The 27,994-nt window shown below is 43.3% G+C and overlaps 1 protein-coding gene across 1 annotated transcript; it reads right to left on the bottom strand.

Annotated features, from left to right (window-relative positions):
* Positions 1-19: 19 nt before the first annotated feature.
* On the bottom strand, positions 20-27,994 carry nherf1a (NHERF family PDZ scaffold protein 1a). The gene is made up of 6 exons (XM_061708554.1): positions 27,389-27,994; positions 9,609-9,779; positions 5,369-5,522; positions 3,951-3,988; positions 1,912-2,022; positions 20-836 (listed from the first exon to the last, which is right to left on the bottom strand). The coding sequence occupies exons 1-6, from the start codon at positions 27,869-27,871 to the stop codon at positions 660-662; spliced, it is 1,134 nt and encodes a 377-aa protein (XP_061564538.1). The 5' UTR covers positions 27,872-27,994; the 3' UTR covers positions 20-659.

Here is a 27,994-nt window from a genome sequence, read left to right as displayed (position 1 = left end):
TTAAGGCGACACAGACTCATTTGATCCAGATTCTGTATTTGTCATCGGTAGATGGTACAGCACAGAGCCACGTCTTCACTCGCGCCGGCAAGCGCAGCTTTTAAAACAAAAATTAAAAAAACATCAGATGATTTCAGCAGAATCAACGCGTCACCGCTCCAGACTTCCCCTCAAGTCGGTCCAAGTAAAATTTGCTCTTAAATCACTCATTCATGTATGTACAAATTTATCAAAAGGAAACAAGAACAAATAATCTCTTCGTTTGACTCCGCAGAGGCCTCACGGACCGGCGGAGTTTCTCGGCGCTGTTCTGGTCCCGGCGGGAGGAAACGTCTTCTTACACTTTAACTTCGAGACTTAAATCTGCCCTAGTATTCTGTTTCTTCTCTGAATAAACTGTACATCACTAGTTTGCAGCATATATTAACATTCATTCCTGTGGGTCATGCAAACATCATTAAACGAAAAAGAAAGAGTGGCAAATCCCTAAATTAAAACAATAAAATCATGGAATAATACTGTTGAACGTGGAAGTTAAAAAGGAGCTGTGTGTCCGTCAGATGAGGAGATCCCCGCGGCGGCCGACGGGGGACGGCCGGAGGACGATTGTGTCCGGATCGTCCGCCGGAGGGCAGCGCAGGGACGCGTGGAGTTGAAGTTTATAAGTTGCTGAAAAGTTCGTTCCTCTTGCTCCAGTCCATGGGCGGAGCTTTCTTGGCAGAGCGCTTCTGATGGGCTCGTTCCTTGGCCTCCGCCAGCGACATGCCCAGACCCAGCTTGTCGCCCGCCGGGGCCGGGGCCGGCCCTCGGGCCACCGCTCGGGCCACGGGCTCTTCCTGCAAACAAACACCGTTAGGATTGTGTGTCTTTGACACAGAGCTTCAGAGATACTCCTCACATTACAGGCAGACCCCACTTAACTGTGGAGTACCACAAGGCTCCATCCTAGGCCCAGTTCTTTTTTTTTTAAATTGTACACGTTTCCTTTGGGCTTGATTTTTTTCAAAAGCATGGCATTACTTTTCACCATTATGCTGATGATCTGCATATTTATTCGCCCGTACAGACAGAGTCTCTTCAACCTTTGCTGAACTGTCTTAAGGATGTGCACTAATGTTTGGAGATACATTTCTTCAGTTTGAATAAGAACGAGGCAGAAAATTGTTTTTGGTCAGTTTAAGATGCTCATGAAGGTTCACCTTAAGGTAAAGGCCTGCCTTCCCTCTAAAGACCTAGAGAGCTATTCATGCCTTCATTACCTGTCGACTGGATTATTGTAACTCTGGTGCTCAGACTGTCCAGAATGCATCAGCTCGCCTCCCGACAGGGAAGAAATGGCGAGAGCACGTCCCCCTTGTGCTGGCTTCCAGGTCTTATGGTTTATTTTTAAGAGTCTTACTTATCTGAACTTTTGAACTTTCAGGGTCTTGACAGAGCTCTGAGATCCGCCGATCAGATCTGATTGATTGATCTGACTGATCCTTTTAAATCTTTGTTAATAACACACCTTTTTGCCCTGCCTTTCCCTCCGACTTGAGCGTGTTCATTTGGCATTTATTTTATTGGGTATGTGTATGTATATATATATATATATATATATATATATATATATATATATATATATATATATATATATATATATATATATATATATATACATATACATATACATATACATATACACACACACACACATATACATACATACATACAAATAAATCATATCGTCTTATAATTCCCTTTAGTAGACATGTTTGCTCTGTTTTCATGCTGTTATTTTGCTTTATTACATATATTTGCTAATTTTATTGTTGATCTGGGGATTTTTTACTTTCCTGTAGCCTGTACGACATAAAAGGTCAACGGAGGGTTTTTTTTTGTGCTTTAGAAATAAACTTGACTTGGCGTTACCTCTGGAGGTGGAGAGCTCTTTGCAGCCGCCTGGGGAGCGTGGGACGAGGAGTTGGACGAGGCGCTGGAGGCTGAAGAGCTCACAGACACTTTAGGCTTTACCGTTTCCTCCTGTCAGACACAAACAAGCAGACCACAGTGTTCATGCTTAAAAAGGTCAGTCAGGTCCAACTAGTTAACGTCCGAGAGCTAAAACAACCCCAGCTCTATCAGACTATTAACCCGTCTATAGATGCAGGAGGAGGAGGGTTCACAGCCTCTGCCTCCATATTTATAACCTTCTTTATTGATAAAAGCAGAAGCCTTAAACGCCTCGTCCCCTTAACAGAGGGAGGGTTGTTTTAACTCTGTGATCTTAGATGGTTTTAAGATGCCAAAATGTATCTAACAACAAATAAAAGTTCAAAATAAAAATTTGGGAAATCCCAAATGCCCCCCCCCATTCAAAGGATTTAGTCTTAGTTGAGTTTAAGTTTAAGAATTGACTTGCAGATGTTCAGACATCTATAAAAGCAGATGTTTAAGCAACTTTCTGATGTGGAACATTCAGTGCCAAAAGGAAAAGACATAAGAAATGGTGCTAGAGAAGCAGTTGTTGCTGCGCATCAGTGTAGAGAGGGACAAGACTGAAGAAGACTGAACTACGAGACCTCAGGAACATTGTCCCGTGGACAGATGCCACCAGAGTGGAGTTGTTTGGCTGTAATGCTGCGTTTCACAGCCACGGGACCTAAAGTATGCTTTCCTTTTGTAAATGAGAAAAATACTAAGTGTGAGTGATCTTCCCAGGTCGCCCCTGCGTCCGTCCAGCTGGAAGCGCGCTGCTGCAGCAGGGGGCAGCAGAGCCTGAGCCTGCAGCACGTCCCGTCTCACTCATCACTGCCGTCAGCGCTCGTCTGACGGCTCCAAGCATCAGCACAGATCCTGCTGCCGTCCGTCCTGCACAGACGATGCGTTGGATGCAAACAACCTGGTGGCACGCACCGCCGAGGCCGCCGTCCTGCCCGGGGCTGCGTTACGCAACGGCTGATGAATGAGGGGTTGTTTTTGCAGCGGGAGAGGAGAGGCCGCCTGTGAGCGGCCTCCGTTAGTCATCTCATTAGCATAATCCTCAAATTAAAGCCAGCGCAATCCCGTGATCCTCCAGGACACTCCAAGAGCCGGAGAAGGGGGGAGGCCCTGTATGGTTGGCTCCCGTTGCCATGGCGATGGGGTCAGCGCCAATGTCACCAGAGGGGCCAATCCACTCACTCCCACGATGTGTGTGTGTGTGTGTGTGTGTCTGTGTGTGTGTGTGTGTGTGTGTGCTGCGCTTCTGCACGACTATTTACTTTCTGATAAAGTCTCGTTGCTCCGAGCCAATTAAAGGGACATTCTGCTGATTTAAGCAGCCTGTGAACAACAAGAGAGCAGCTCTGGCTGCTCCTCTGACCTGCCGCTGTCCGCTATTCTGCTCTTCCAGGAACAACAACCAACTCCATGTTTGATCAAGAGTTTGATCAATGAACTGGAGGAAAAAAAAAAACTTGTAAAAAGTAAAAGCTACAGGATCTTTGCTCCCCGTGTCTGGAGCTGCAAACCATCAGTCCACGTGACGGGTCATGTTGATTATGTTGGTACTCATGCAGCATCTTAGTGTTGGGGTGTCGTATCAAAGCAACTCAGAGCAGGAGCCTGCACTTCACCTAGCGGCCACTAGGGGCGGGCCGCTAAAGTGAGTGGATCCACAGACCATCTATGTGAAAGCTTTCAACTTCGATTCAGGAATGAAACATATTTACAGGTTTTACAGCTTTAGAAAAAAGTAGAGATAAGATCAAATGTCCTCACATCCCTTTAAAGATGGTTAAAGTTACTGCGCTCGTTAATACTCCCCCGGTGGTCCCGGTGACAGACGTATGAACACCAGGGAGCGTGAGGAGTTTCTTCCAGACTGATACTTTTGTCTTTCCCCATCTTACCAGGACAGAGTGTGTGTGTGTGTGTGTGTGTGTGTGTGTGTGTGTGTGTGTGTGTGTGTGTGTTTGTGTGTTCCTCACCTCCACCCTCGACGCTGACCGTGGCTCAGGGAGAGGTCCTGCAGGGAAGAAACAAGACAACGGTGAGATAACGGTGAGATAACAGTGAGATAACGGTCTGCCAGGTGGCGAAAGATCACAGGAAGATCCTGGAGTTCAGTGAACCCAAGTCAAATAAAAAAATCTAACTTTTGTTGAGGACCAAAATGACGTGAACTGATGTGGATTTAAGTTAGTGTTTCAAGCCTCCGACGGAGTCCCGGGGGACAAACCAAAGTGTACTGAAGCACCGCTTCATCAGACTGGATCAGCTCCTATGCATTTATGACTAAATATCCAGGTATGAGAAGCAGAGACACCCAACATGTTTGGATCTCATTCAGAAGTCCACTTGTGATTAGGGGTGGGCAAAAATATCGATATGGCAATATATCGCGATACTTTTCCAGCCGATTCAATATCGATATTCAAAATTTGAATATCGATTTTTTTTTTTTTTATCCCCGATTTTTTTCCCATTATATCACCCAGTGCTCCTACCTAAGTGACAGTCGTGGGCATTGCCACTCTCTACCAACCCTGGGAGGGCCCTGCACTGAGCTCAGGTTTTATTTCACGTTTTATTTCATTTTATAATTTATTTTTTATATAACACAATTGCCTGTCCTTAAAAAATGAAAAATAATGGACAGAGGTTTATTTATTTATGGATTTATATCTATACTGACTGATCACTGTGCCTGTCCTTGGTTTTAGTACCCATCTTTCTTGTGTTTATTATCATTTGCCACATAATTAAAGCAACCTCATACTAAATTTAATGTTAATTTCATATGATGTAAATAATATGAAAAACATATACAAATATGTTGTAACTTTAGCTTGTATAGTTATAATAAAACATTGTTTTGACTCAGTTTGTCCCATGAATTGTCACTATAATCTGATGAACGTGCAACTCGGATTTTAAGATCCATCACTATCATCTGATGTACATATATACAACTTGGATTTTAAGATGTGTAATGCATTTTTAAATTTTTCTGTGAACTATGTAGAATATAATAATCGGGATATCGCATAATCGGGATATCGCAATGCGTATCGTATCGTGGCTCAAGTATCGTGATGCGTATCGTATCGTGAGGTCCTTCCCAATACCCACCCCTACTTGTGATGATGTCTCGCAATGGGAGGGAGACTCCAGCACAAACGGTTGTCTTTCTGTACTTGTACGAGGTTGTAAATACTTTGGTGTGCGAGTCGGGATCCTAGCTGAGCCGTCACTCAACTGGAATCAGAATTGAGGGAATATGGATTTATTTTCGTGTTGGTTACTCGTTCAAGCGCGTGTGCTGTCTTCAATGCTTTTGGTCCCCGACAAATGTTCACGCCGCTCATCATTAACGACAGCCGCAGGTGTCTGCGTGTCTGTTTACCGCTCAGGTGCTCCTCAGTGGGGAGGATGCCGCAGCTGGCGAAGAAGTCGTCGGCCTCGGCGTCGACCACCAGCAGCGTGGTCTCGTCTCCGCCGGCCTTGATGGCGGCGACCACCTCCGAGTGCTGCAGCCCGGCCACCGGCTTGCCGTTTACCTGAGGAGAGAGCAGGAGAGACCTGGATCAGGACCAGGCAGGTCATGTGACACCAGGACTGACCCATATCTTTTCAAGGCTTTTGGCTGCGAAGGAAACGTGACATCCTCTCTTCATTGCACATCCGTGACACGTCACCACCGAGTCCGTCTCACCTCAACTACCACAAGATGATTTAGCTCAACTCCTGCCAACCTGTGACTAGTGTTGTTTTTGTTAGACTGTTTCAATTTTAGTTTTAGTTTAGTCTTTGGGTCAAGCTATCATTTTAGTTTTTATTAGTTTCGTGACGTTCATTCTCCTTTTAGTCGTGTCAAGTTTCAGTCGACTAAAAGTCTTATTTTAGTCAGAATTGTCCAGGACCATTTTAGTCTAGTTTTAGTCAAAGATTGTATTTAGCCAAACCCATTTTACAATTCAAACAAGGTTATCATATTATTATATTATTGTTACCTTATAGATTCAAGAATACATTCATTGCAGATACAGAAGACGCTCTAATTTGAGTTTACAACATATTTATTTTTCCGCATTTCTCCCCATCTTTTTCTTTTCCGACGACACATTGGGTTTTCTTTTCCACGTCTATGTAGGAAAGTATATCCAAAGATGGTCTCTTCTTCTTCTCCCAGCCCCTAGATCTCTGTGTTAACGGCATCAGCCTCTAACCTGCAGCTGCATCTTCTGGATCTGATTCTGATTGAGGACGTGACGTCACCCAGCAGCAGAACTAGACCAGAGGAAACTACTGAAAACATGGACATTAAGAATCTTTGTTTGAACATTTCGTCTCGTTTTGGTCAAAGAAAATGAAGACACATTTTAGCAGAGTTTTTATTTTGTAATCTACATTTTAGTCACATGACTATTATTTTTGTTGCGTCTCGTTTTCCTCGGGTGATAAAGGTTTGTTAACGACGATATTTAGTCATCATTTTCGTTGACTAAAGCAACTTTACTCTGATGCCAACACTTCCTGTTCTCTTCTTCTCCAGCTGACATCATTGTTGTTGTTATGAGCCAGTCTTCCTTCATCCCAGCAGGTATTCCTGATCTGCTCTTTCCCGTCCTCTCAACCCCCAACCCGTCCGGGCGGTGGGATGTCCTTCCTGAGTCTGGTTCTGCTTTTTTTCCCCACATTCACCTGGTGCTTGCTCAGGGCAAAGCTGAGAGTTGAACTGCATTCTTGACATGTCTTGAGAAGACATTTGTCGTCATCGGCGCTAAACTGAACTGATCACATCCAAATGTCTTTGTTTCAGATGTTTCTACGGAAACGAGTGCTGAAACTAGGACTGCTGCAGGCCCGGCCGAGCCCCTGTGGTCATCCGACCCCGGGCCGGGCGGCTCAGCGATCGGTCTGCAGCTGGCCGGTCTGGGAGGGCAGCCAGGGTGGTTCCCCTGCAGCGGTGGCCCAACACTGAAGGAGCAGCCGCCACCTTCGTCGCAGGCTGAAGACTCTGGTGGCCCAGAAGCCAAGCTGGCAGCTGCTGCAGGTGAACTTCTTAACTTCTGCAGGCTTCGGCTTTGAGAAACAAACGACGGATTCAGGATTACAGACACTGCTTTAACACTCTGCTGTCTGTTTACGCACGTTTCTAAAAGTCGATCTCTGTCACAGGAGAAGAGGCTGTGACGTCAAGTCTTCTGATAATGTGCTCGTTTGACTACCGTCACCCGGCTGATGCTCGTCTGGGCTCAGACTCAGCCGAATGTTTCTGACGGCAAACGCAGAAATAGGGCTGGGCGATATATCGAGATTTTAATATATATCGATATATGTTCAAACGCGATATGGTATGAGACAATATCGTTTATATCGATTAAAAAAAAAATATTTTAAATTTTTTTTTTTTTTTTATGATTTTGATATATATTATTTTGTGACACATTGACTTCAATGTTTTATTTGAGATTTTCACAAATGTTTTGTTATTTGCACAACTGTCAACCTCAGTGGAAAAGTCTCCCTGTTACTGTCTACATTGTATTAATTGCACAGTGTATTTTAATTTAATTGTTATGCAGGAAAGGGATATTTGTTTTATTTTATTCAAGAAGCATTTTTATTCTATATATGCAGGAAGTTTATTTTTATTTAATTTGTTTTATACATTTTGATATTGTGCAGACCTCTGTTAATAAAGGAACCTGTGTGACATTTGGCACGAGGTTTTGTATTAAAACTGACTGTCTTAAGACAAGGGTTTGCCTCAGAATAAAATGAAGCTAACAAAGATGCTATGCTATAATGCTTTGGGGGAAACCCCAATTATGGCACAGAAAAAATATCGATATATATCGAGTATCGCCATTCAGCTAGAAAATATCGAGATATGACTTTTGGTCCATATCGCCCAGCCTTACGCAGAAACGAACGAGAGCGGCCAACATCCGAGTGTCAGAACTGTCAGACCTGTGTTGAAGGATTTCTCCTTCAACACTGCAAACAAACAACGTAGCAAAGCGGAAACAGTCTGTAAAGTCCATCAGCTCCATTTTCAGCAGATTATCAGTTTATTTACAGAGGATGGACAAAAAGCAAGCGTAAAGGTGGGGATAGTTTAGAGTTAATGTTTAACACATTGGGAAACGCATGACAATAAATGGTCAAAAATAGATGCATGGACGGATAAATAGAGCAATAAACGACTAAAGGTCAAATCATTATCATGAAATGATTCAACACAGAAGGTATGCTGCATGGGGGTGTGTCTTTACTTTAGGTCCATGTTGTTCAGAAGGAGGGTTTCTGAGTCGATATCAATATCAGACACATGCCGGCACGGCACGTCTCCTAACGGGGCCTTACTAGCTCCTATCAATGTTGTGAAATGCTGGAAGTGCACATCCTGGTGCACAAACACACTCCCAGACCTGGAATGACTCAAGCTGCCTGCGATGATAAGGCCGGGGAGGAATTCCTGTGGGAGGAAGACTGGAGATACAGATACCAGCATCAGCAGGTGGGACCCACCGCTCTGGGCAGAAACCTCCATAAACGGGGTGGGGCGTTTGTAAAGACGGGACCGTCCGTGTCATCGGTCTCCAGCCGTATCCATGAAACTGAGATTTCCGCTGACCTAATCTTCAAGCGCTCTCCTGACTGAGTGATGAGTTCAAGTACGTTCTGTTCCTCTCTTTCTAAAATCTGCAAATGAGAACTGACGTCAGCTCTCCCTGTGTCTGGTCCCAGTTATTTCATGTGTTTGAAACTTGTAGAATTTGAAACTTTATTTGGTTCCTTTTCACCACAAAAGAACCTGCAGATCTCCTGATCGAAGCCAACGTAGACGTGCACTTCCTTGAATGACCACCAGGGGTCCTATGTTCAGATGAAGCTCAACGCAAACATATACAACATATTCTTTCACGGAGAGAAAACCAAGCGTACCAAAACGCAACACTTCCAACCGCATTAATGGTCAAACATCATGAAGAAGATGCTGTGTGTTTGAATCTAAGCACATTTTAGGGTTTTCCGTGCATTAATCATACAGGACTATTGACGATTTATCCCTACCGACACTAAAGTCTGCAGTTAGGTTGGTGCATCACAAACGATTCTTTTCATTTGGTTCTGTTTTGATCTGGTTCTCACCAGGACGACCGCATGACGCCACCACCTAAATCTGAATCCAGGCTTTTTAAAAAAAAAGGGACAACAGTCATTATTATGTTAGTTTGAGATAAATGGTTGTTGGTCTCTTTAAGGATAAGATGGAGGATAAATCAATAGTATTAAACTTAACGGAGACAGCTCAGTAAAGTTATATAAGTATTCAGGTGACAGATCTGACGCTTTAATCAGTGCATGAATCCTGGATCCACACATGAGGAATGAACCCGTCTCCATCCTCTGCTGCGTGGAAGTGGATCGGCCTCCGGGAGGCCAGAGGGGCTGAAAAGGTGATGCAGATTCATCCTTGACATCCCAAATTGACACAGCAGCTCTGCACACTCTCCACCTGCTTACTTGGGATCTCCCGTGTGCCGGCGATTGTAATGGGATTACATCTGCTACACACACGGACACAAACACGGCTTTGGCCAGCGATCCGTTATAAGCGAGCGTGTGACACGGACCTGGGCGATCTTGTCCTGCGGCCGGAGGCCGGCCCGGTCTGCCGGAGAGTCCTCGTCCACGGCTCGGATGAACTGGCCCGGTTTGTTCTTCTCGCTGTGCAGGTTGAAGCCGTAGCCGCCGGCGCCCTTCTTCATGTGGCAGAGACGAGGCCGGGGCCCGTCTCTCTCCTCCTGGAAACACACACATACTTAAATTAGATCAATCAGATAAATCATCCAGACTTCTCTGGTGTCCATGCTGACAGCATATGACAGGAATACTGGGAATAGTTGTACACAAATTATCTGCTTCATCTCACAATTATGACTCGTATCAGGTTGATGTATCTGTTATGTTTGATGTTATTCATTTGATTTGATCTCTTGCTCCATTTATCCGACATAAACGTAAGCACATAAAACTTAGCGCCAGCTCGTAGTTTCGTTGGCAGCAAGTCTTAATCAGAGGCCCCTGTGACAGCGACAGGACATATGAAAATAAAGCCAATATTATTCAAAGAAGATTCAAAACAGCTCCAACATTTAGAAAAGAGGACGGCCGGCTACAGACGTGCAACTGTCACAAAGACTCGGAGCTAAACAGGCCCGTAAACGTCCATGATTCTGCTCCGGGAGGCTGAATAAACACCGGACTGATCATTGGAGGTAATCAGGAACACAAAAAAGTCACCACTCATTAAACTAAGTAGATAAAAACAGCGGGAAAGTCCCTCAGAGGTTTCTGAAGACAACAAACAGACCAAACAAGTGACAAGGACACTGAATCTACTGAAACCAGGCTGAGAAAGTTAATTTTCAGTTTACCTGAACCCCAGTTGGGACATTTTTGATCAGATCTTTGCTACTGTGGGCAGCTGAAGGCTAATTTAAGATGGTTCACTTCTTTGTTTGATATCTTGGGTTAACTTACGTCCTGTGTAATAAATTAAATGTTACAGGGTTTGAAAGATAAGAAATACACTCAGGGGCTGATGTGAGATGATCAACAACGTAGGACCATCTGATCTGCTGTCCTCAAGGACTGGTTAATGCAAATTATTAAAGAATGGTTAATAATTTGTTTGTTTAAATCAGCCAGTCAGGGAGCAAGAAACCAAACATGAAGAGTCACTGAGGACGTGTCGCCAACTGGCCTCTTCAACCGGCGCCATCTCAGTAGTTTAGCACCTTCTCAGTGTCGTTAACCTTCACATGGGCGACTTCCCTCCTCTGCAGACGGACGCTTCTCAATAAACCTGGGTATTTCTCAGCTGATTAGCAGCTGAGTGAAGCAGCGTCTGTTGCAGAGCTAAGTCCTGCAGAGGTGCTTCGCCGGGATAAGTGTCTAATCCATTTTCAGGTGAAGGGTCGCTGCTTCATCCATTTAACAAAGTAATCACACATGCGGTTGAAACAGGAGCCACATCGGTGTTACGGGAGACATGGGAGACCTAGCAGACCTGGAGGACCTAGCAGACCTGAGAGACCTGAAAGACCTGGCAGACCCGGGAGACCTACTGTAGCAGACCTAGCAGACCTGGGTGCGGCAGGACGACGGCATGTTTCTTTTTCTACTCGTCAGAAACTGCTCATCCGTGGGTGATTTCTGACCTTATAGGTCATACAAATTGTAAACTTTGGGTATCTCAGTGGAAAAACTTCCACTTCATGACACGCGCCGTCGTTATTCATTAACTACTTAAGCTTGAGTTATGGTTCTGCGTCAAATCGACACCGTGACGCCGTCGTGAACCCTTCGGACTTCTCCGTCACTCCATTTCGCCGCGGTGCAGTACCCCCCGTGACCGCTAGTTAGCGATCTTTTCCTGAATGGTTTTTCCGGTCACAGTGAATCAAAGAGATAAGGACAACTATTGTGCAAAAAAACAAAACAAAAAAAAAAATAAAAAAAAAAAAAAATCACATACACGAAGAAAAGAGCGCTGAAAGTTCACGACTGCTTCAAACCGGAAACCGGAAATGCGTTGCTTCCAAGCGAACCAATCACAGCCCTCTCGGTCTGCGTGTGGTCTGCGTCGCCTCGACGCTTGGCTTAGTTACAATTTTCGGGAGGTACGCGTCAGTGACAGCGTGTGGTACGCGTCGACGCGTACCACACGCCGTAGGCACGGCGTCGTTTTGACGCAGAACCATAACTCAAGCTTTAGACCCGTCCACGATAAGGACCAGGATCCTTATATGTCCGACATATTCTGCCGTTTCCTACGATAAGTTACGATCCAGTTGAGTGCATCTTCATTGGATCCATTGGCATCGACCAAAATTACTCCTCCAAATGCTGGAGACACGAGAGTGCACAAGTGAAATGAGCATATAGTTTATTTAAGACCTGGTTATGGACTCCAAGGGTTGTGACTTGGAGACCACCTAAGTGATCAGATGCATTCAAATCTCACATTTAAGGCCAAATTGTTTAAAAACACTCTGCTGGTGTTGGTTTTCTCAGTCATCCAGGTCATTGGTGCTTCTGCTGCTGCTTTCAGGACACAAACGAAAGCTGGAAACATCCTTCAGAACCAAGAAAAACAAGTCCAGGTCCAAAGGCCTCTGGTTTGGGCCTCTGACGAGGCTGGATACTTTATAAACCCCCTCGTTTAAACATCTCACTAAATCTGCTTAAAGTGTAATCTAATATTTGTGTATCTGCAAAGTAAGTGACGTGGGAGAGAAAATGTAAACTAAGCCAAATTATTATAGACAGAGTATTAATATTTAACCCACTTGAACTGTTACGGTCAGTTTAAGAATTTCATTGTAGATTACACAAGAACAAAGCAAATATATGAACCATTAGGTGGTATTAATCTGATTATCCCTTACTTTCTGTTATTTACGGTCAGATTTGTTTCAGACCAACATGGTGGGCCCCCCCGCCCTCTCGCTACACCTTCCCCGGCTGATAAAAACCGGGGCTATCTGAGCAACATCACCAGCTATCAGCAGGTATCTGTCAATGATTCCCTGCCTGGTGGCCGTTTAAAGATGATGGCCTGCAACCTCAGCGCAAACTCGAGACAAAGTCCCCCTCGGAGCGGCCCACACAGCCAACTGCGTGCTGATCGGCGGGTTTATGAGAAAGTGGGCGGGTTGATGATTGCTGAGACACCTGGCACGGGCCGTGACGGAGGGAGGACCCGGGGTGTGGTGGCCCTTGGACTTTCGGATGGAGCCGAGCATTTATGACACTGTCGTTATCTCGCTGACGGACTTCTGTGCGGACCAAAGTACCCAAATGGACCTGAAACTATTAGCTGAATTGCAGAAACAAGACACTTTAAAAATCTTAAATTAGTGATGCACCGATTGTTCGGTAACCGAAATTGTTCGGCCGAAAATGGCAAAAAAACACTTTCGTGTTCGGTGGAATAAGTGGGGAAAAAAACCGAACAATTAATAACGGCGTTGTAAAATAAGGAAATAGACTGGCCGCTCCGTCCCGTAACGTTGCGCACTACATAAATCGTTGGCCAACCAAAAACTAACCCCATAAGAATTTTACCTAACATTCACCAGGAGGTGGAACCAAAACATCATGCTGGGAAATTAAAACATTTTAATTTTTTTATGTTCAATAAATATTTTCTACCTTGTAATTTTGAAAAATATTTTTTTCTTTGAAAAGCATGCCTAAATCTAATTTATTTGATTTATGCAATGGTGAAAAAATTGGCAAAATAAATCAAAAACTGCTGAAGAACCATGTTCGGTATTGTTCGGTATTCGGCCAAGTGTTTATTATTATTTTCGGTTTTGGTTTCGGCCACAAATTTTCATTTCAGTGCATCACTATCTTAAATGTTGACCGGCCAATTTGGAAACATGGCAAAAGAAAAAGGATGAATGGAAAACATCTGATATGATGAATTATTTATTTATTTATCATGACAACACTGCTATTAGTATCGATCATTGTTGTACGTATGGGAGGACAGGAAACCCGTCTTGTATCCGTGCGGGTGTAAAGCGAGATGTTCAGCAGTTTGGACTCGCGTTACTGAACTTTACGAGCGTGACGTCAAATCCAACATATGTCAAAGCTTAGTGGCACACCAAGGAGGAAACGCCAACGCCATCACGAGACATCTGCAAATAAGACGCCATCAATCCATCGCAGGTCGGGGTGTTGAACTGTTTCCATCCAACAAGCACAAAACAGCAGCAGCAAACTTTTCTGTCTTTTTCAATATGAAAGTCTTTTATTCTAGAATACGAACCACCCGAGTGGCCGACTGTCAAACTGTCATTCTTCATATCTTCTTCTGATTTTTCTAAAGTTTCTTTTTTTATATTGAAACTATTATCGTTTCAGTGCTGGTTTGTGAACTGATTTCCTGATTTTCCAGGAAAATCTAAAGTTTACAGATGCAGCAGACACTGCAGATGGGTTGAGGATCAGAGGTCAAGGCCTCTGGGAGGTGGGATGGATGAGCCGGTGCCAGGAGACAACGGGGGTATCCTGTTCTGGAGACGAGGCTGCAGGAAGCCGAGAGGCTGACAGAAATGAGGCAGGGATCCTCTCATCCTGGACACGCAGCTGTGAAACAGCACCTCTGCACCCCAGATGTTCACCCCCACTCATGCCGACACCTAATGCATGTGTGATCTTCAGCGCAGCTGTTGCCAGGCAACAAACGCAACACTCCACTGTCTGGAGATTACAACCATGCCTACTATCCAAGTTTCACACTTTTATCTTTTTACTTTTGTTTATATATATATATATATATATATATATATATATATTCCCAAGTAATGTACAATTCAACAATATGACCCTTTTTGTAATAAATAAGGTATCATTGTATGAATCGTTCCAGCAGTGTTGAGCGGAGCTCAGACGGACCAAGAACAGGCTGATGAGTGCGTGAACCAGGAAGAGATGGCACCACAATTCCCAGGGAGCAGGGGATCAAGCAAAAGGGTGACAGAGGTACGTTTACATCCAATTCACCCTGTGACAGAAAGAACAGGACACTTGCTCCATATCTTTCTGAGTAACCTGGTCCCACCACCGGCGTGATTCCCGCAGGTCGAGCATCTCTGGTAAGGAATGTGCTGCCGCTCAGCTCCCTCTGCAGCCCTGAGGGATCAACCCTGCTGTTTCTTGTCAAACTGGACTAGAAGACACGTGACCGGGCCGAGGTCTGGCACCGCTCCAACTCCCAGCAGGACGCCGCAGGAGTGATAGCGACTGGGCAAGAATGTCAAGCTAAACTCCCTTTACAGCAGAAAAAACAGATCCCGCTTCTGCAGGGAATGTGTCAAATTCCCATCAGCTCATTTTAGGGGAGAAGCGACTCTATGGTCGTAAACACACGTCTGCGTGTGCAGTTTGTGAAGGTAATTCTTGTCTTCTTCGTCTCTGTATAACAAATCTGGAGCCCATGAAACTACATGCAGATTCTTCTGAGCATGAGAGCCCGTCAGTGGTTTCCTCTGATAAAGTGGGCACACAGTTTAACTTCAGCCCGCCAGCGAGCTGAACTATTACCACCAGCTGATAAAGTCCTGCAAAAGTCTTCGTTAAAGCTACCCAAGTTGGATTTTCAACACTGATTAACTTCCTCCTTATCTGCTCACCTGGTGGATGAATCATTTACTCAATAAAACAATGAAAAATGTTAAAATATTATTGTCATCTTGTTTGCTATGCAACGACAGACTCGTGTCAGGCCTTTCCATCTCCCCGAGTGCAAACGCGTCACATATGTTCAAAGCATGTTCCAAATATGCATCAAAATCAATCCCAGGGGAAGGATTACTGTATCTGCTGATGGTGAAGCGCCAGCGTGGGCGGCGATGATCTGTTTATGATCGAAACTTTAGAACGTCGAGCAAAAATTAGTCAGACAACCATAAAAATGTTTTACACTTACTCATAATGATGAGCTTTCAACAAGGCACCACGTTTCTTCACACCCAGCTCTTTCAGGAAGATAAGTTGTTCTTTGTGTCCTGTTGTGGGATTAGTGGGTGTACGTTGTACTGGACATCAAGTACTGCTGCACCAGTTTGCACTGTTGCACAGCGCATTCACTGCTGTGTTGCATTTGTATCCTGGCAACAACTCACAGAAAACTTATAACCAGCAGTTCAATATCTGTGGTGCAAAGACGCTCCTTCAAAGCAACGAAATGATGCAATGTTGAGGTTTACGTTGCAAACACTGCGATCACTCCTTCACTCTTGTCTCCTTTGTCAGTCTCTATCGGCAAGAATGGTCTGAAATCCACCAAAAAGACGACACACTGCAGTCCGGGCTGATTGAACTCGCGTTCAACCGTGTCAAAAGTAGACAAACAGAAAGAACCGTGAAGCACAGCATAATGTCACAACTTCTGAAGCGGGTGGGAAAGCTTGTACCAAGTTGGTTTTTGCAGTTCTGCTGCTCAAAGATGGAGAAAAACATTATTGATCATTCTGAGGCGTTAAAGAGGCTTACAGTGCAGCACAAATGATTCCCATCAATGACAAATTTTGCATAATAAGGGCATATTTTTGAGTGACAACTGGAGTTTATGATATGTTGGCATTTGTGGTGAATTTGACATCTGAGCAGTAAATTAAGATTTAACGGGGATCATAATCACTCTTAATTAGGGGTGGGTATTGGGAAGGACCTCACGATACGATACGCATCACGATACTTGAGCCACGATACGATACACATTGCGATATCCCGATTATGCGATATCCTGATTATTATATTTTACATAGTTCACCGAAAAATTTAAAAATGCATTACACATCTTAAAATCCAAGTTGTATAAATGTACATCAGATGATAGTGATGGATCTTAAAATCCGAGTTGCACGTTCATCAGATTATAGTGACAATTCATGGGACAAACTGAGTCAAAACAATGTTTTATTATAACTATACAAGCTAAAGTTACAACATATTTGTATATGTTTTTCATATTATTTACATCATATGAAATTAACATTAAATTTAGTATGAGGTTGCTTTAATTATGTGGCAAATGATAATAAACACAAGAAAGATGGGTACTAAAACCAAGGACAGGCACAGTGATCAGTCAGTATAGATATAAATCCATAAATAAATAAACCTCTGTCCATTATTTTTAATTTTTTAAGGACAGGCAATTGTGTTATATAAAAAATAAATTATAAAATGAAATAAAACGTGAAATAAAACCTGAGATCAGTGCAGGAACTCCCAGGGTTGGTAGAGAGTGGCAATGCCCAGGACTGTCACTTAGGTAGGAGCACTGGGTGATAGAATGGGGAAAAAAATCGGGGATAAAAAAAAAAAAAAGAAAAAAAAGAAAAGAAAAATCGATATTCAAATTTTGAATATCGATATTGAATCGGCTGGAAAAGTATCGCGATATATTGCCATATCGATATTTTTGCCCACCCCTACTCTTAATTTACAGAGGCTATGAATTTTTGTTCTTTTATCTGTACTAACAAACTACCAGGACTGGCTCTGGGTTGGCCTTGAAGGATTCGGGGGGGGAGCAGTGGCTCTCAGCATCTGGCCGAGAGCTGAGGCAGCAGCTGGATAAGCCTGACGGCTGGTCGCTGCTTCAGCTGCCTAACTCTGAACCACCGTCACCCCCACACCAATGAAGAACAATGTGGAAGGGCCCTGGCACCCTCCACAGGCCTCAAAAACTAAAAAGCATCTGCTTTGTGATCATCAAAGTTGAAGTGTGACGGTACGAGAGGCATCGAGCAACCACAGTAAACATGCTGTGAGCTTGTTCCATATCAAAGGTTAATGGTTTTACAGCTCGCTGCAGTCAAACATCAGATCCTGTGCTTCAAACCAGTCTGTCATGAAGGATGACTTGTTGTTGGGAGGACCTTGAACTGAGGGACTCTATGATCTGAAAGCATTTTATGGCCACCTACGAGCACGATTCGGCGAGGAGAAGCCACGCCTCGACCATGTGTCCCAAGTTCTGCTGAGCTACACCAATAAGCTCTTGTTGGCCCATGTGACTAAAGTGCAAACATTCAGCGTTGCCGGAGGCAGTTCTTCGCGTACAAAGATCAACAACAATTAAAGCTACACATTGCACACAAAGATGATCAATAACTCGCTGAGATAAAACCAAACCATGAAGTTATTGCACCATAGCAACAAGAGGACGGCACAGGAAGTGGTTTTCTCAGTAGTTCCACCCCGAAAACACTTCTGACAGCAGAAACAGCTCTGTGTGTGTGTGTGTGTGTGTGTGCGGTTACAACGTCTTTTACTGAGAAACTCAGGTTTCTTTTCAACCATACATCATCTTTGCACATCTTATATTTCTAGCTGCTACTCAGTCCCGACTAACACTGAACGCAGCAGCTTCATCAAATTATGCTCAAGCACGTCTTAAAATCAAACTTCTGCTTCTGAGCAGAAGTTTGAGCACTGTGCAGTGTTTAAGGACTAAAGTGAGAGTTTTGAGTAAGAAAGGAAGGGTATCAAGGGAGGAGCCCCAAAAGTGTAATTTCACAGTGGGGGTGTGGGGGGCGGGGGTCTCTGCAGATAAACCCAAGTCATCTTAACTTTGTATGACTAAAACAGGCCGTAGGATCAGCAGACTCTGACTGGTCACTGCTATGTTGTCATAGCATCATAAGTCATGAACTCAACTGAAACTGCTTCAGTTCAGTCACTTTGGTTCCTCAAAATAACTTGTGCTCCTTCCCATATAATAATAACAGAACTCGGGTTTTTCTAACTCTGTAATGTTTCTTTAAGACAAATTAATGAGTGAAGCGTATGATTTACTTTGTAGGACCTATAAATCAGCAACATCCAGAGTCATCACTAAGCAGTGAGGGGTTGCAGGGGCTGCAGAGCGCTATACCAGCTTCATCCTCAGCGTCATGCTCAGATGCTTAAACGTCTGTTTAAAGGAGCTTGAGGCCGGATTGTGGCAGGATTTATGAAAGAAATCCGTATACATTTTAAGTTTTCTAGTAATAATGTCAGATGAAGCGTTCCAAACCCAAAAGAATGAGCCCTCTAGTGTATCTCTCCTTTGCCTTGAACAGGCTGTGTGCTGCAAAATGTGCTGCAATTCGGTCCCGAATTTCCCGCGCTGGGCTGCAGATGTGACGTCACATGACGCTGCATGCGCGTTCTCCCCGTTCTCCCGTGCCGGCTTCACTGTTGGCTGCAGTACCCCCAACGGCCGTCGTGGTGAAGGGTGGCGATAGAAAGTCTCATTTCTTAAAAGGAGCCTCAAGCTCCTTTAAGTTTGTTGTCTCATTTTAGTCGTACATCCTTCAAAAGGTTGTTTTTACTTTGCAAAAGATTTTAAGACATGCTTCCTGATGAGATGTCATTATGATGCACTTAGTGGTGCAAAAAATGTCACTCAGGGTTTAAGAGGGCCAAACACTTCAAAGACATTCACATAATTAACTGCAATTAAGCTGATGTGAAAAAGATGCACTCTTTCAGTTCTACAGTTTAACACGCAAGGACGACCTCGGATTAACGACATACGACTCCAGAGCAGCTTCTTTCAGCTTCTCTCGTTGTGGGAATCACCGCAGCTGAACCACCGTGTTCTGCACACTGATCTGGTCCGATTGCTTTGACTTCAGATGCCCTCCCCGACACAACCCTCCCCACGTTCCCCCCGATCGATCAGGTGACCCTCCGGTTATTACTCCAGGTCGTTATTTATCTAACAAAAACCAAGCCAAAAAGTGAAAAAGTAAGCAGCCCCTTACATAAATGAACAACGAGAGGACGTAGCAGACAGGGTAATGAAGTCAAATAAAGTCACATTAGTGTGTCTGCTTTGATTTTTGATTAAATGCCCGACCCAAACAGAGATGTGCTGGTAATCAAATGAACTTGATGAGGAGGATTGGTTATCTCTAGCAAAGCACAAGTTTTGGCAGTTTGCTGGTCTGGAGCATTAAAGTGTGTGCTAACACAGTGACGAGGGGGAACGATATCAGCAGCTCTGAAAGACGGTTTTTGCTGTGACGTGTTATAAGGACATTTTCAAAAGACATCAGACTCCATTGTTCTACGGTAAGAAAGATTATTCATAAGTGGAAGACGTTCAAGAGAGCTGCCAGTAGGGCTGGGCAATATATCGAGATTTTAATATATATCGATATATTTTCAAACACGATATGGTACGAGACAATATCGTTTATATCGGGGAAATTTTTTTTTTTTTTTTTTTTTTATGATTTTGATATAGCTTATTTTGTGACAAATTGACTTGAATGTTTTATTTGAGATTTGCACAAATGTTTTGTTATTTGCACAACTGTCAACCTTAGTGGAAAAGGCTGCCTGTTACTGTCTACATTGTATTAATTGCACAGTGTATTTTAATTTAATTGTTATGCAGGAAAGGGATATTTGTTTTATTTTATTCAAGAAGCATTTTTATTATATATATGCAGGGTTTGCCTCAGAAAAAAATGAAGCTAACAGAGATGCTATGCTATAATGCTTTGGGGTAAACCCCAATTAAGGCACAGAAAAAATATCAAGATATATATCGAGTATCGCCATTTAGCTAGAAAATATCGAGATATGGGCCGCTCGGTGGCGCAGTGGGTTAAGCAGCGGCTCATGTACTTGAGGCTACAGTCCTCTCCCTGCAGCGGTCGCAGGTTCGAATCCCGGCCTGCGCACCTTTGCTGCGTGTCTTCCCCGTTCTCTCTCTCTACCCCTTTCATATCTGCATCTTCAATAAAGGGCCACTAGAGCCCAAAAAAATCTTAAAAAAAAAAAAAAAAAAAAAAAAAAAATATCGAGATATGACTTTTGGTCCATATCGCCCAGCCCTAGCTGCCAGTCTTCCCAGGTTAGGTCAACCCAAGGTCAGACCGTGCAGGACTGGACATCAAGACCGGCGTCACAAACATCTGATACGAGTTTGACAACAAAGCACAGAAAGTACCAACTGTCAAGCACAGTAGATTTGTTTTCTTAATTGCTGTCAAATAAATAATTACAGGGTGTATGTAGTGTGTTGTTTTATATCTGGAGTTGTATTTATAAAGCCTTCGCTGGAAACTTGAAATCAAATTAAGCTTCAACATGTTAATTCAGGGCAGCAATAAAAGGCTGGAAAGCCAACATCGGAAGTTCGGGAGGCTATTTTGCAGACGGGTGCATGTTTATTTCAACTGTGTCACGACTAAAGCAAAGAGGAGCTCAGTGAGGTGACACCAGCTGCACTTTTATGATGTTTGTTTTGGATATCAATCTATGTAGAAACTCAGGGGCTGGAAAAGCGCTCCCCCGGCAACCCCATCGAGGTCCTGACGCCGGTCACAACGCTACAATATTCCCGTCTGCTGGAAACAAGCATCCTAGCTACAAAACAATATTTCTCTATGAATGAAGGGTTAAAATACCTGGCATGTCAGTAAAGAAGATCTCCTACGGTCCACGGTGAATACATGGATGCCATTATTGTTTGTCTCAGGTGAGAAGTACATTAATGATAGTTCGCACTTTTAGCATCTAAAAACTTGACCAAAACGCAGAGAAATGGTACGACACCAGATTTACTCCACTGATCTCCAGCTGGTTTATTTGTGCGGCACAATTTCACAATAAAAGACTCACAAGGACAATTTAGAGAGAAATAAACAAAACCCAATAAGTTCCAGTTACATAAAGTCCAATTAAACTCCACATAAATCCAATTTGTTGTGATACATAAATAATCCAATTTAATACAACCGTTATGAAAAGCAGCCAAACAAAGGAAAGAAACTTAATGCATCTAATCTTCACTTTGATTTAATCTTCAGTTCTGCATTTATCAAGACTCTTGGGTGGTCTTTGACTTGTCCACCTACCGGCAGGTTTCCGTTACATTAATTAAGCTTTCCCGTCTGCAGGGTGTCAACTGCACGGGTCAGTTCAACAAATGACTCAGGGTTAGTTGGTGCCTAAACAATCGGATCAGTACCAACTGTCCTGGACTGAACTACAAGAAGAGAAATAACTTAAGTACTCGAGGTTCACAATTCAAGTCCAGTCCAGTCTGATGTGTTCTCCCAGGGTAGTTGCTGTATGCTAACGTGCACCATCACAATGTGCTTTAGGGGGAATAGAGTGTAATTTCTGCTTCCACACTCAAATTAGGCCCACTTTGCAAACGAGGGGGGGGACTTAAAGTCGAATCACCCGGAAAACCAGCAAGGAAGAATAAAAGAGTGATCCTGTGGTATTTTGACCAAAGCATGAGACATCAGGACCTCAGGAAATTGTGTCAACTTGTGAGAAACAGCACAATATGTCTCCTTTAAAGTGAAACATCATCGCCGTCCGTAAGATTACCAACACGATTTCTGAGACATTTGGGCTTTAGTTAAGACCAGCAGGTTAAATCTTGATCCCTATTCGTGCTGAGCAAGCACCAGAGTGAGCAGTTTTACTTTCATCACCGCTTAATTTTGTGACGAATGCAGCTCCGGACTCGACAGCCTGAAAGTGATCCAGATCTTTAAAAAAAAAAACTACCAACATTTCAGACTGAAAAAATAAAACAAATTTTCTGGATTCAGTTATTTTTCAATTCTATTTGAATACCTCACAGCAGTGAAATATATCAACTTTAAGGGCCCACTTTGAGCTGAGCATGCTTTATTAAAGCTTATAATGAAGCTTCGTCAACACACACAAACAGAAGGAACAACGGCTTACTTCACAATAAAAATGAGGACGAAAGAGAGTCAGGACCTCTCTGTGTTGCGACATTTCCACATCTACAAATACAGAACAAATTTCTGCCTAATCCCCAGGCCAGCCCCTTCTTACAAACACTTACATTCCCTCTTCACTCCAGCATTATTAACAGGGACTGTGTTAAGTCAGGGAGTATGTATTTCAGGGTCACCGTGGCCTGGTTTTCTGAGGCGTGAGAGCCTTCTCTCTTTTCCAATCTGGCCCAGAAGTCTTTCTCCACAGGCAAACACTGTGGACAAAGCATCTCCCTGCTGCTGGGGATCTCTATGGTGACCAGTAGACAGCCCTCGGTGCGGGGAAGAAGCGAGGCCCAGGCAATCTCTTATGATAGTTTTTCTTTTTCCCGATGATTTTATGAAAAGGTTTAGGGACTAAGTGTTGGACCGCGATGGCATGTCAAGCCAAAGACCGACCAACCAAAAAAAACAACATGAAAGAGCCTATTGTTTAACCATGCCGGGATGGTTTCATGCGATTCTCTGGCCGGCTCATTCAAGTCCATCCCACTGGCATTAGTGGCCAGTATCAAACCAACACTGACGCCATGCCAAGTTAGTAGGATGGTAGCTGGAGGTCTGCAGCTGCCAACCATCCAATACAGCCTCCAAACTCAAGCTGCATTTCCACCACAGGAACCCTTTCCAGGAACAATTGGTATTTATGTGGTTCTTTCCGTCTTCTTTCCTCCTTTAGGTCCTAAACAAAGTTACAAGGCAGAGACTTCACCCTCAACAACAGGACGTTATCGTTGGGGCAAACCTGAACCTTCGGGGTGGGTTGTGCAGCACTGTTCATTTATGTTTGGTGGACTTCCCCCACCGTTCACCCCAAGTGCTAATATTCATAAAAACGTCATGCTTTACTCAGTAATGGCTGTTAACGTTTATAAATCCAGCAGATATCATCCCTAATTTCCCTGCAGGAACCCTGCCAAGGGATTAATACAGTTCTGTCTAATCTAATTTATTTAAACTCAGATTGATGCAACCTCAGTTCCAACTACGTTCCAAGGTAAAAGGTAGGCACGAACTTCGTAGACGTGTGCGACATGATTTTAATTATCTCCCCTGAACCTTACACCTAAATGGAAATGCGAAAAGGTCCTTGTGAAAAGCTCTGAGCTATGTGAAGCTGACGTGCTCCCCCATGTTTCTGGTCTTATCTCAAGTCTTATCCAACTCTTACCTTTGACCTAATCATAAGCTCAAAAAAAAAGAAGATATAACAGGGGTTGTACCTCTATGAAAAAAAGAAAAGAAAAACAAGAGTGTATCAAAGTCTTGTGAACTCTCTGGTATGAGACTTAATTTTTGGACTTTAAATCATATGGTACGGTGGAGGCTCCCTTGACCGGTCAGATTCTACTAGCGCACATGAGAAGGACATCTTCCAACTCCGACGTTGTCGGTCTAGCCAATGTGGGACTTGCAGTATAGCCGACATAGTGTCAAGATTCATATACGGACAGATGGCTCGTTTTAAAAACAAAGGTTTTGGACACCACTTGAGGAAGGTGTGATTAGGTTCTGTGAGAACCCATCAATCATCTTCCAGCTTTAGCTGCCTCCCCAAAAGAAACACTGGTCTGTAGTGTTTGTTGTCGTGGTTCCTCTGGTTGATAGCTTTTACAACCCAGATCTGATTCTGATCTAAACATGTGTAGCTGCCGGATATCTGGACTTGTTGTTGAGCACGTAAATAATCACTAAAATCTTTGTTTATCGTAGCTTAGTTGGAGTTCTGAGTTAGTTTCTTGACCAGCGAAAGGAGGAGTTGTGTTCATGAAGAACCCCAACCCTCATGGAAAGCTTGCAGAAATTCAACCAATCAGGATACACACAAGAACCTCCAGACATTCAACCAATACAGAAAACACTTGGGGCATCATGCTGTTTAACTCAGCTTCAATTCAATTCAATAATTAAATTAATTCCTGTCGTGCAAAATCATGACAAGCGTCATCTCAAAACAATTCAACATATTCTAAATTCCTTATCTGCACTTGGTCGCACCTGAAATAAAAAAGTCTGAGAATTCAGAAAGAAACAGAATAAGGGCCAGATGGACGACACACAGCTGCAAACAGAAGTGCTTTTGTGAAATAGCCAGAAATATCCATCTCTGCCCACTTTAAGGTCTGGAAACTGTAATAATGAAGAGGCCACCCAACACACAGGAACAAAGACCTAAAATTCTCATTTTTAGCCGCAGAACAGGTTAGAAGGTTTGAAGTTAACGTCAACACAGTGACTATCAAAATCTAAACATACTGTATATTTACAGATGCAATTTCCAAGACTTACGTAACTTGCACTTAAAAGGAAAATACTGCCACGCTCAGATTATTGGAAGCCTCTGAGGTCATTATTGAAAGGAGAGTGTTGTGTGTGTTATAACATGATTACAAAAGCAGAAGTCAATCATTGTGTTAATAACTGAGGGCCAAAGTTCATTCCTCTGTACATTCATACTCGCACAAAGCTCACACACTTGCGATCGTTGGAAACATGTTTGCCGATGATCCAACACCCAAAATATCCCACCACACAAGTCGAAAACATTCAAGCGTTTTGTTATTTCCCTGAGACCTGAATAAAAACTACTTCTCATTCTGAGAGCTCGGTGCAACTAAACACCTCCACAATGAGGCTAGTTTGCATTTCTGTTACACAACCTTTAAGTCAGGGCCCAGACTTTGCTCTGGCTAAAGCAGTTACATAGCCTCCAAATCCTCCCCGGGTTGTTTACCCTGCGAGAGACTAACCTCGTAAAAATAGTCCAAAATCAGAGCAGAAAAGCTTTTCTCGTTCAAACAAGCAGGATTATAGTGAACCAGAGACAAACATGTCTTATTTTCAGTAGGTGGAAATCCTCAAACCGTGAATTAAATGTATTTGACAGAAAAGGAAGAAATCTGAGAAATATTCTGGCACAGAGATGGTGATGAACTCAATGTGCAACAACTCTGGTACCTCAGATCAGTTCGTAAAAGTCAATATGGTTTCAGAAAGCAGCCAGGTCTTTGTGCTGATCACGACTGCTTTAACCGTGAGAAGCGTCTCGTCCGACGAGCCAAACCTGACGGGAATTCTTGACAGCAAGTTAAGAAAACAAAACATATTTGCATGACAAAGACTGCCAGCTGACGTGTTTCAGTGATCTGCGTCACCCGTCAGTCACGGCTCCGTCTTCCCGGAGGAGGCGACCTGTCAGGTACTTCCCATGTCAGCTTTATTTATATCGCACATATGAAGCCTCGGGCCAAGCTTAGTGCTTTACAGTAAAACATCCTCACTAATAGGAAACATAAAACACTATAATAAGACATTTTCACAGGCACACGTGCACAATATGCACTTTTATAACTTTAATGAAACACAAAAGATTTTCTCCTTGTTAAAATATGAGTTTCAATTTAACTTGAAGGAATCCTTATGAAATGTCACCTCGCTCTCGTGGACCCGTCTCTCCTATCGACAAGGCGTGAATTTGAACTTTTTCGCAGTCAATGTTAAATAGTGCAACTGATAGAGCTGATCTGTGCATCCTTGCTGATGTTTACTGATCCACATGGTTGCTATGGTACCCTACACACATGGATGGGATGTAAACAAACCAAAAACTGCCTTTGCTACTGTCACACATGGTCATGTGGTTATGTGCAGCTGCGGTGCAAACTTTCTAGAAGTTACAACCGACTGGGGACGGAGATGGTTCTGTGTGTCTTCGGGAGGAGGCCGGAACAGCCAACAGAGAGTAGATGACGGACTTCCAGGACTCTGGTATACGTAGCTGATGCTGCGGACTATTTAAAATCCCGTATTTGAGCGACCAGACTGTTCAGACTGAGCCCACATCGATACAAATGACTCAAATGTGATTGGTCTGCTGGTTCTTTGTGGCTTTCAAGAATAATAACAGATTGTTGCAATGTCAGTAAAAGTTACTGTTGCTCAACATTTATCAGCTCCACCTCATCTAAGATAACACAGTTGAAATGTCTAAGCTACATCAAAGAAGCAAACAAGAGGGAGCCAAGTGCTGCACTAGAAACTCCCACCGCCGGCTGGTGTTTAGGGAACATCGGCCGCTGTTAGAGATACTGTAATGAACTATTCAGGTAAAGACAGTCCAAAATGTGATGTCCACACATCAAAGTGTCTTTGTGCCACTTCAATATTTCTGGATCTAGTTGATGTACAACAAAATCAATACATGGTTAGGGGATTTCCAGAAACTCTTTTTTTTTTTTTTTGCTATAATGTGACCAATAATGTTCACTTTTATGTATATTATGTGCCTGCTTAGACAAAATGTAACATTTCTTACCGAACATTTGGCCAAAAAGGAAGTGTTTCAGTTAAAAATGAACCACTATGAAATAACAATAGTGTGCAAGGATCCGGTCCCAGGATGTCAAGCCCAAAAGTACACTTCAATAGCTCTTTAAAAAAAAAGAAAGAAATTAAATATAAAATGTGTTGGCATTATCTCTGCTAAAACCCCAATAAGAAAGTAGGGATGCAGCTTCTCCTCCGAGGGCAAGAGGTCAACCTCACTGGCTGTTCTACCCCATATTATATCACATTATATTTCATATTATATCATATTACATTACTTTATATTATATTATTTCATATGATATTATATTACATTATTGTATATTATATTACATTATATCGTTTTATATTACATTTATTGTATATTATATTACATTATTGTATATTATATTTTATATTACATTACCTTATTTTACATTATATTATATGACATAATATAATTATATTACATTATATTATGATATTTCATATGATATTATTGTATATTATATTATTTTATATTACAATATTTCATATTAGACTATATTATATTACATTATTTTACATTATCGTATATTATTTTACATTATATTATATGACATAATATCATTATATTACATTATATTATGATATTTCATATACTATATTATTGTATATTATATTAAATTATTTTATATTAAATTATTTTATATTATATTACATTATTGTATATTACTTTACTTTACATTATTGTATTTTAGGTGAAGTTGTGGTACCTTGGTGGAAGAGCTGACGCTCAGCCTCCCGGACTTGTCCGAGGCAGCGTCCCCGTTCTCCCGCAGGTCCTCCCGCGGGGCCGGCGTGGAGCCCCTCGGGGTGCCGTTGCTCTGCGAGTCCCCGCGGTCGGAGTCGCTGTCCCCGCCGGGGACGGGGATCCCCTCCGTGACGTACTCCGTCCGGCAGCGCAGGTTGTGCTTGTTCAGCAGCTGCTCCGTCTCCTCGTCCACCACGACGAGCTCCAGCGCGCCGGCGCTGGCGCGTATCCTAGCAACCACCTGCTGGTGGCTGGCGCCCTCCACGTTCTCCCCGTTGACGAACATGAGCCGGTCCCCGGCCAGCACGCCCGCCTCGGCCGCGGGCGTGTCGGGCTCCACCAGCCGGATGAACTGGCCGCTCCGGTTCTTGTCTCCGTGCAGGTGGAAGCCGTAGCCGGCGGAGCCCTTCTCCAGCACACACAGCCTCGGTCGGAGGTGCGACATGTTGCCGTGGATCCAACAAGTGAACTTTCACTCAGTCAGTGCGGAAAAGTCACACCTGCTGCGCGCCGGAGCTCCACTTCCGCTGAACTGAGTCGGAGTGAAGTTTCCGCCGCTAAATTTGCG

The sequence above is a fragment of the Cololabis saira genome, chromosome 19 (genome assembly GCF_033807715.1).
Source record: "Cololabis saira isolate AMF1-May2022 chromosome 19, fColSai1.1, whole genome shotgun sequence".
Lineage (NCBI taxonomy): Eukaryota > Metazoa > Chordata > Actinopteri > Beloniformes > Belonidae > Cololabis > Cololabis saira.
This window is presented reverse-complemented; position numbering and strand designations above follow the sequence as displayed.

What these genes read in the sequence shown, in the direction of transcription:
- nherf1a (XM_061708554.1), bottom strand. Translation starts at nt 27,871, where the DNA reads ATGTCGCACCTCCGACCGAGGCTGTGTGTGCTGGAGAAGGGCTCCGCC. An exon ending in CGCAGGACAAGATCGCCCAG is followed by an intron (nt 5,523 to 9,608) that starts GTCCGTGTCACA and finishes CTCTCTCCTCAG; the next exon opens with GTAAACGGCAAGCCGGTGGC. An exon ending in GGTCAGCGTCGAGGGTGGAG is followed by an intron (nt 2,023 to 3,950) that starts GTGAGGAACACA and finishes TGTGTCTGACAG; the next exon opens with GAGGAAACGGTAAAGCCTAA.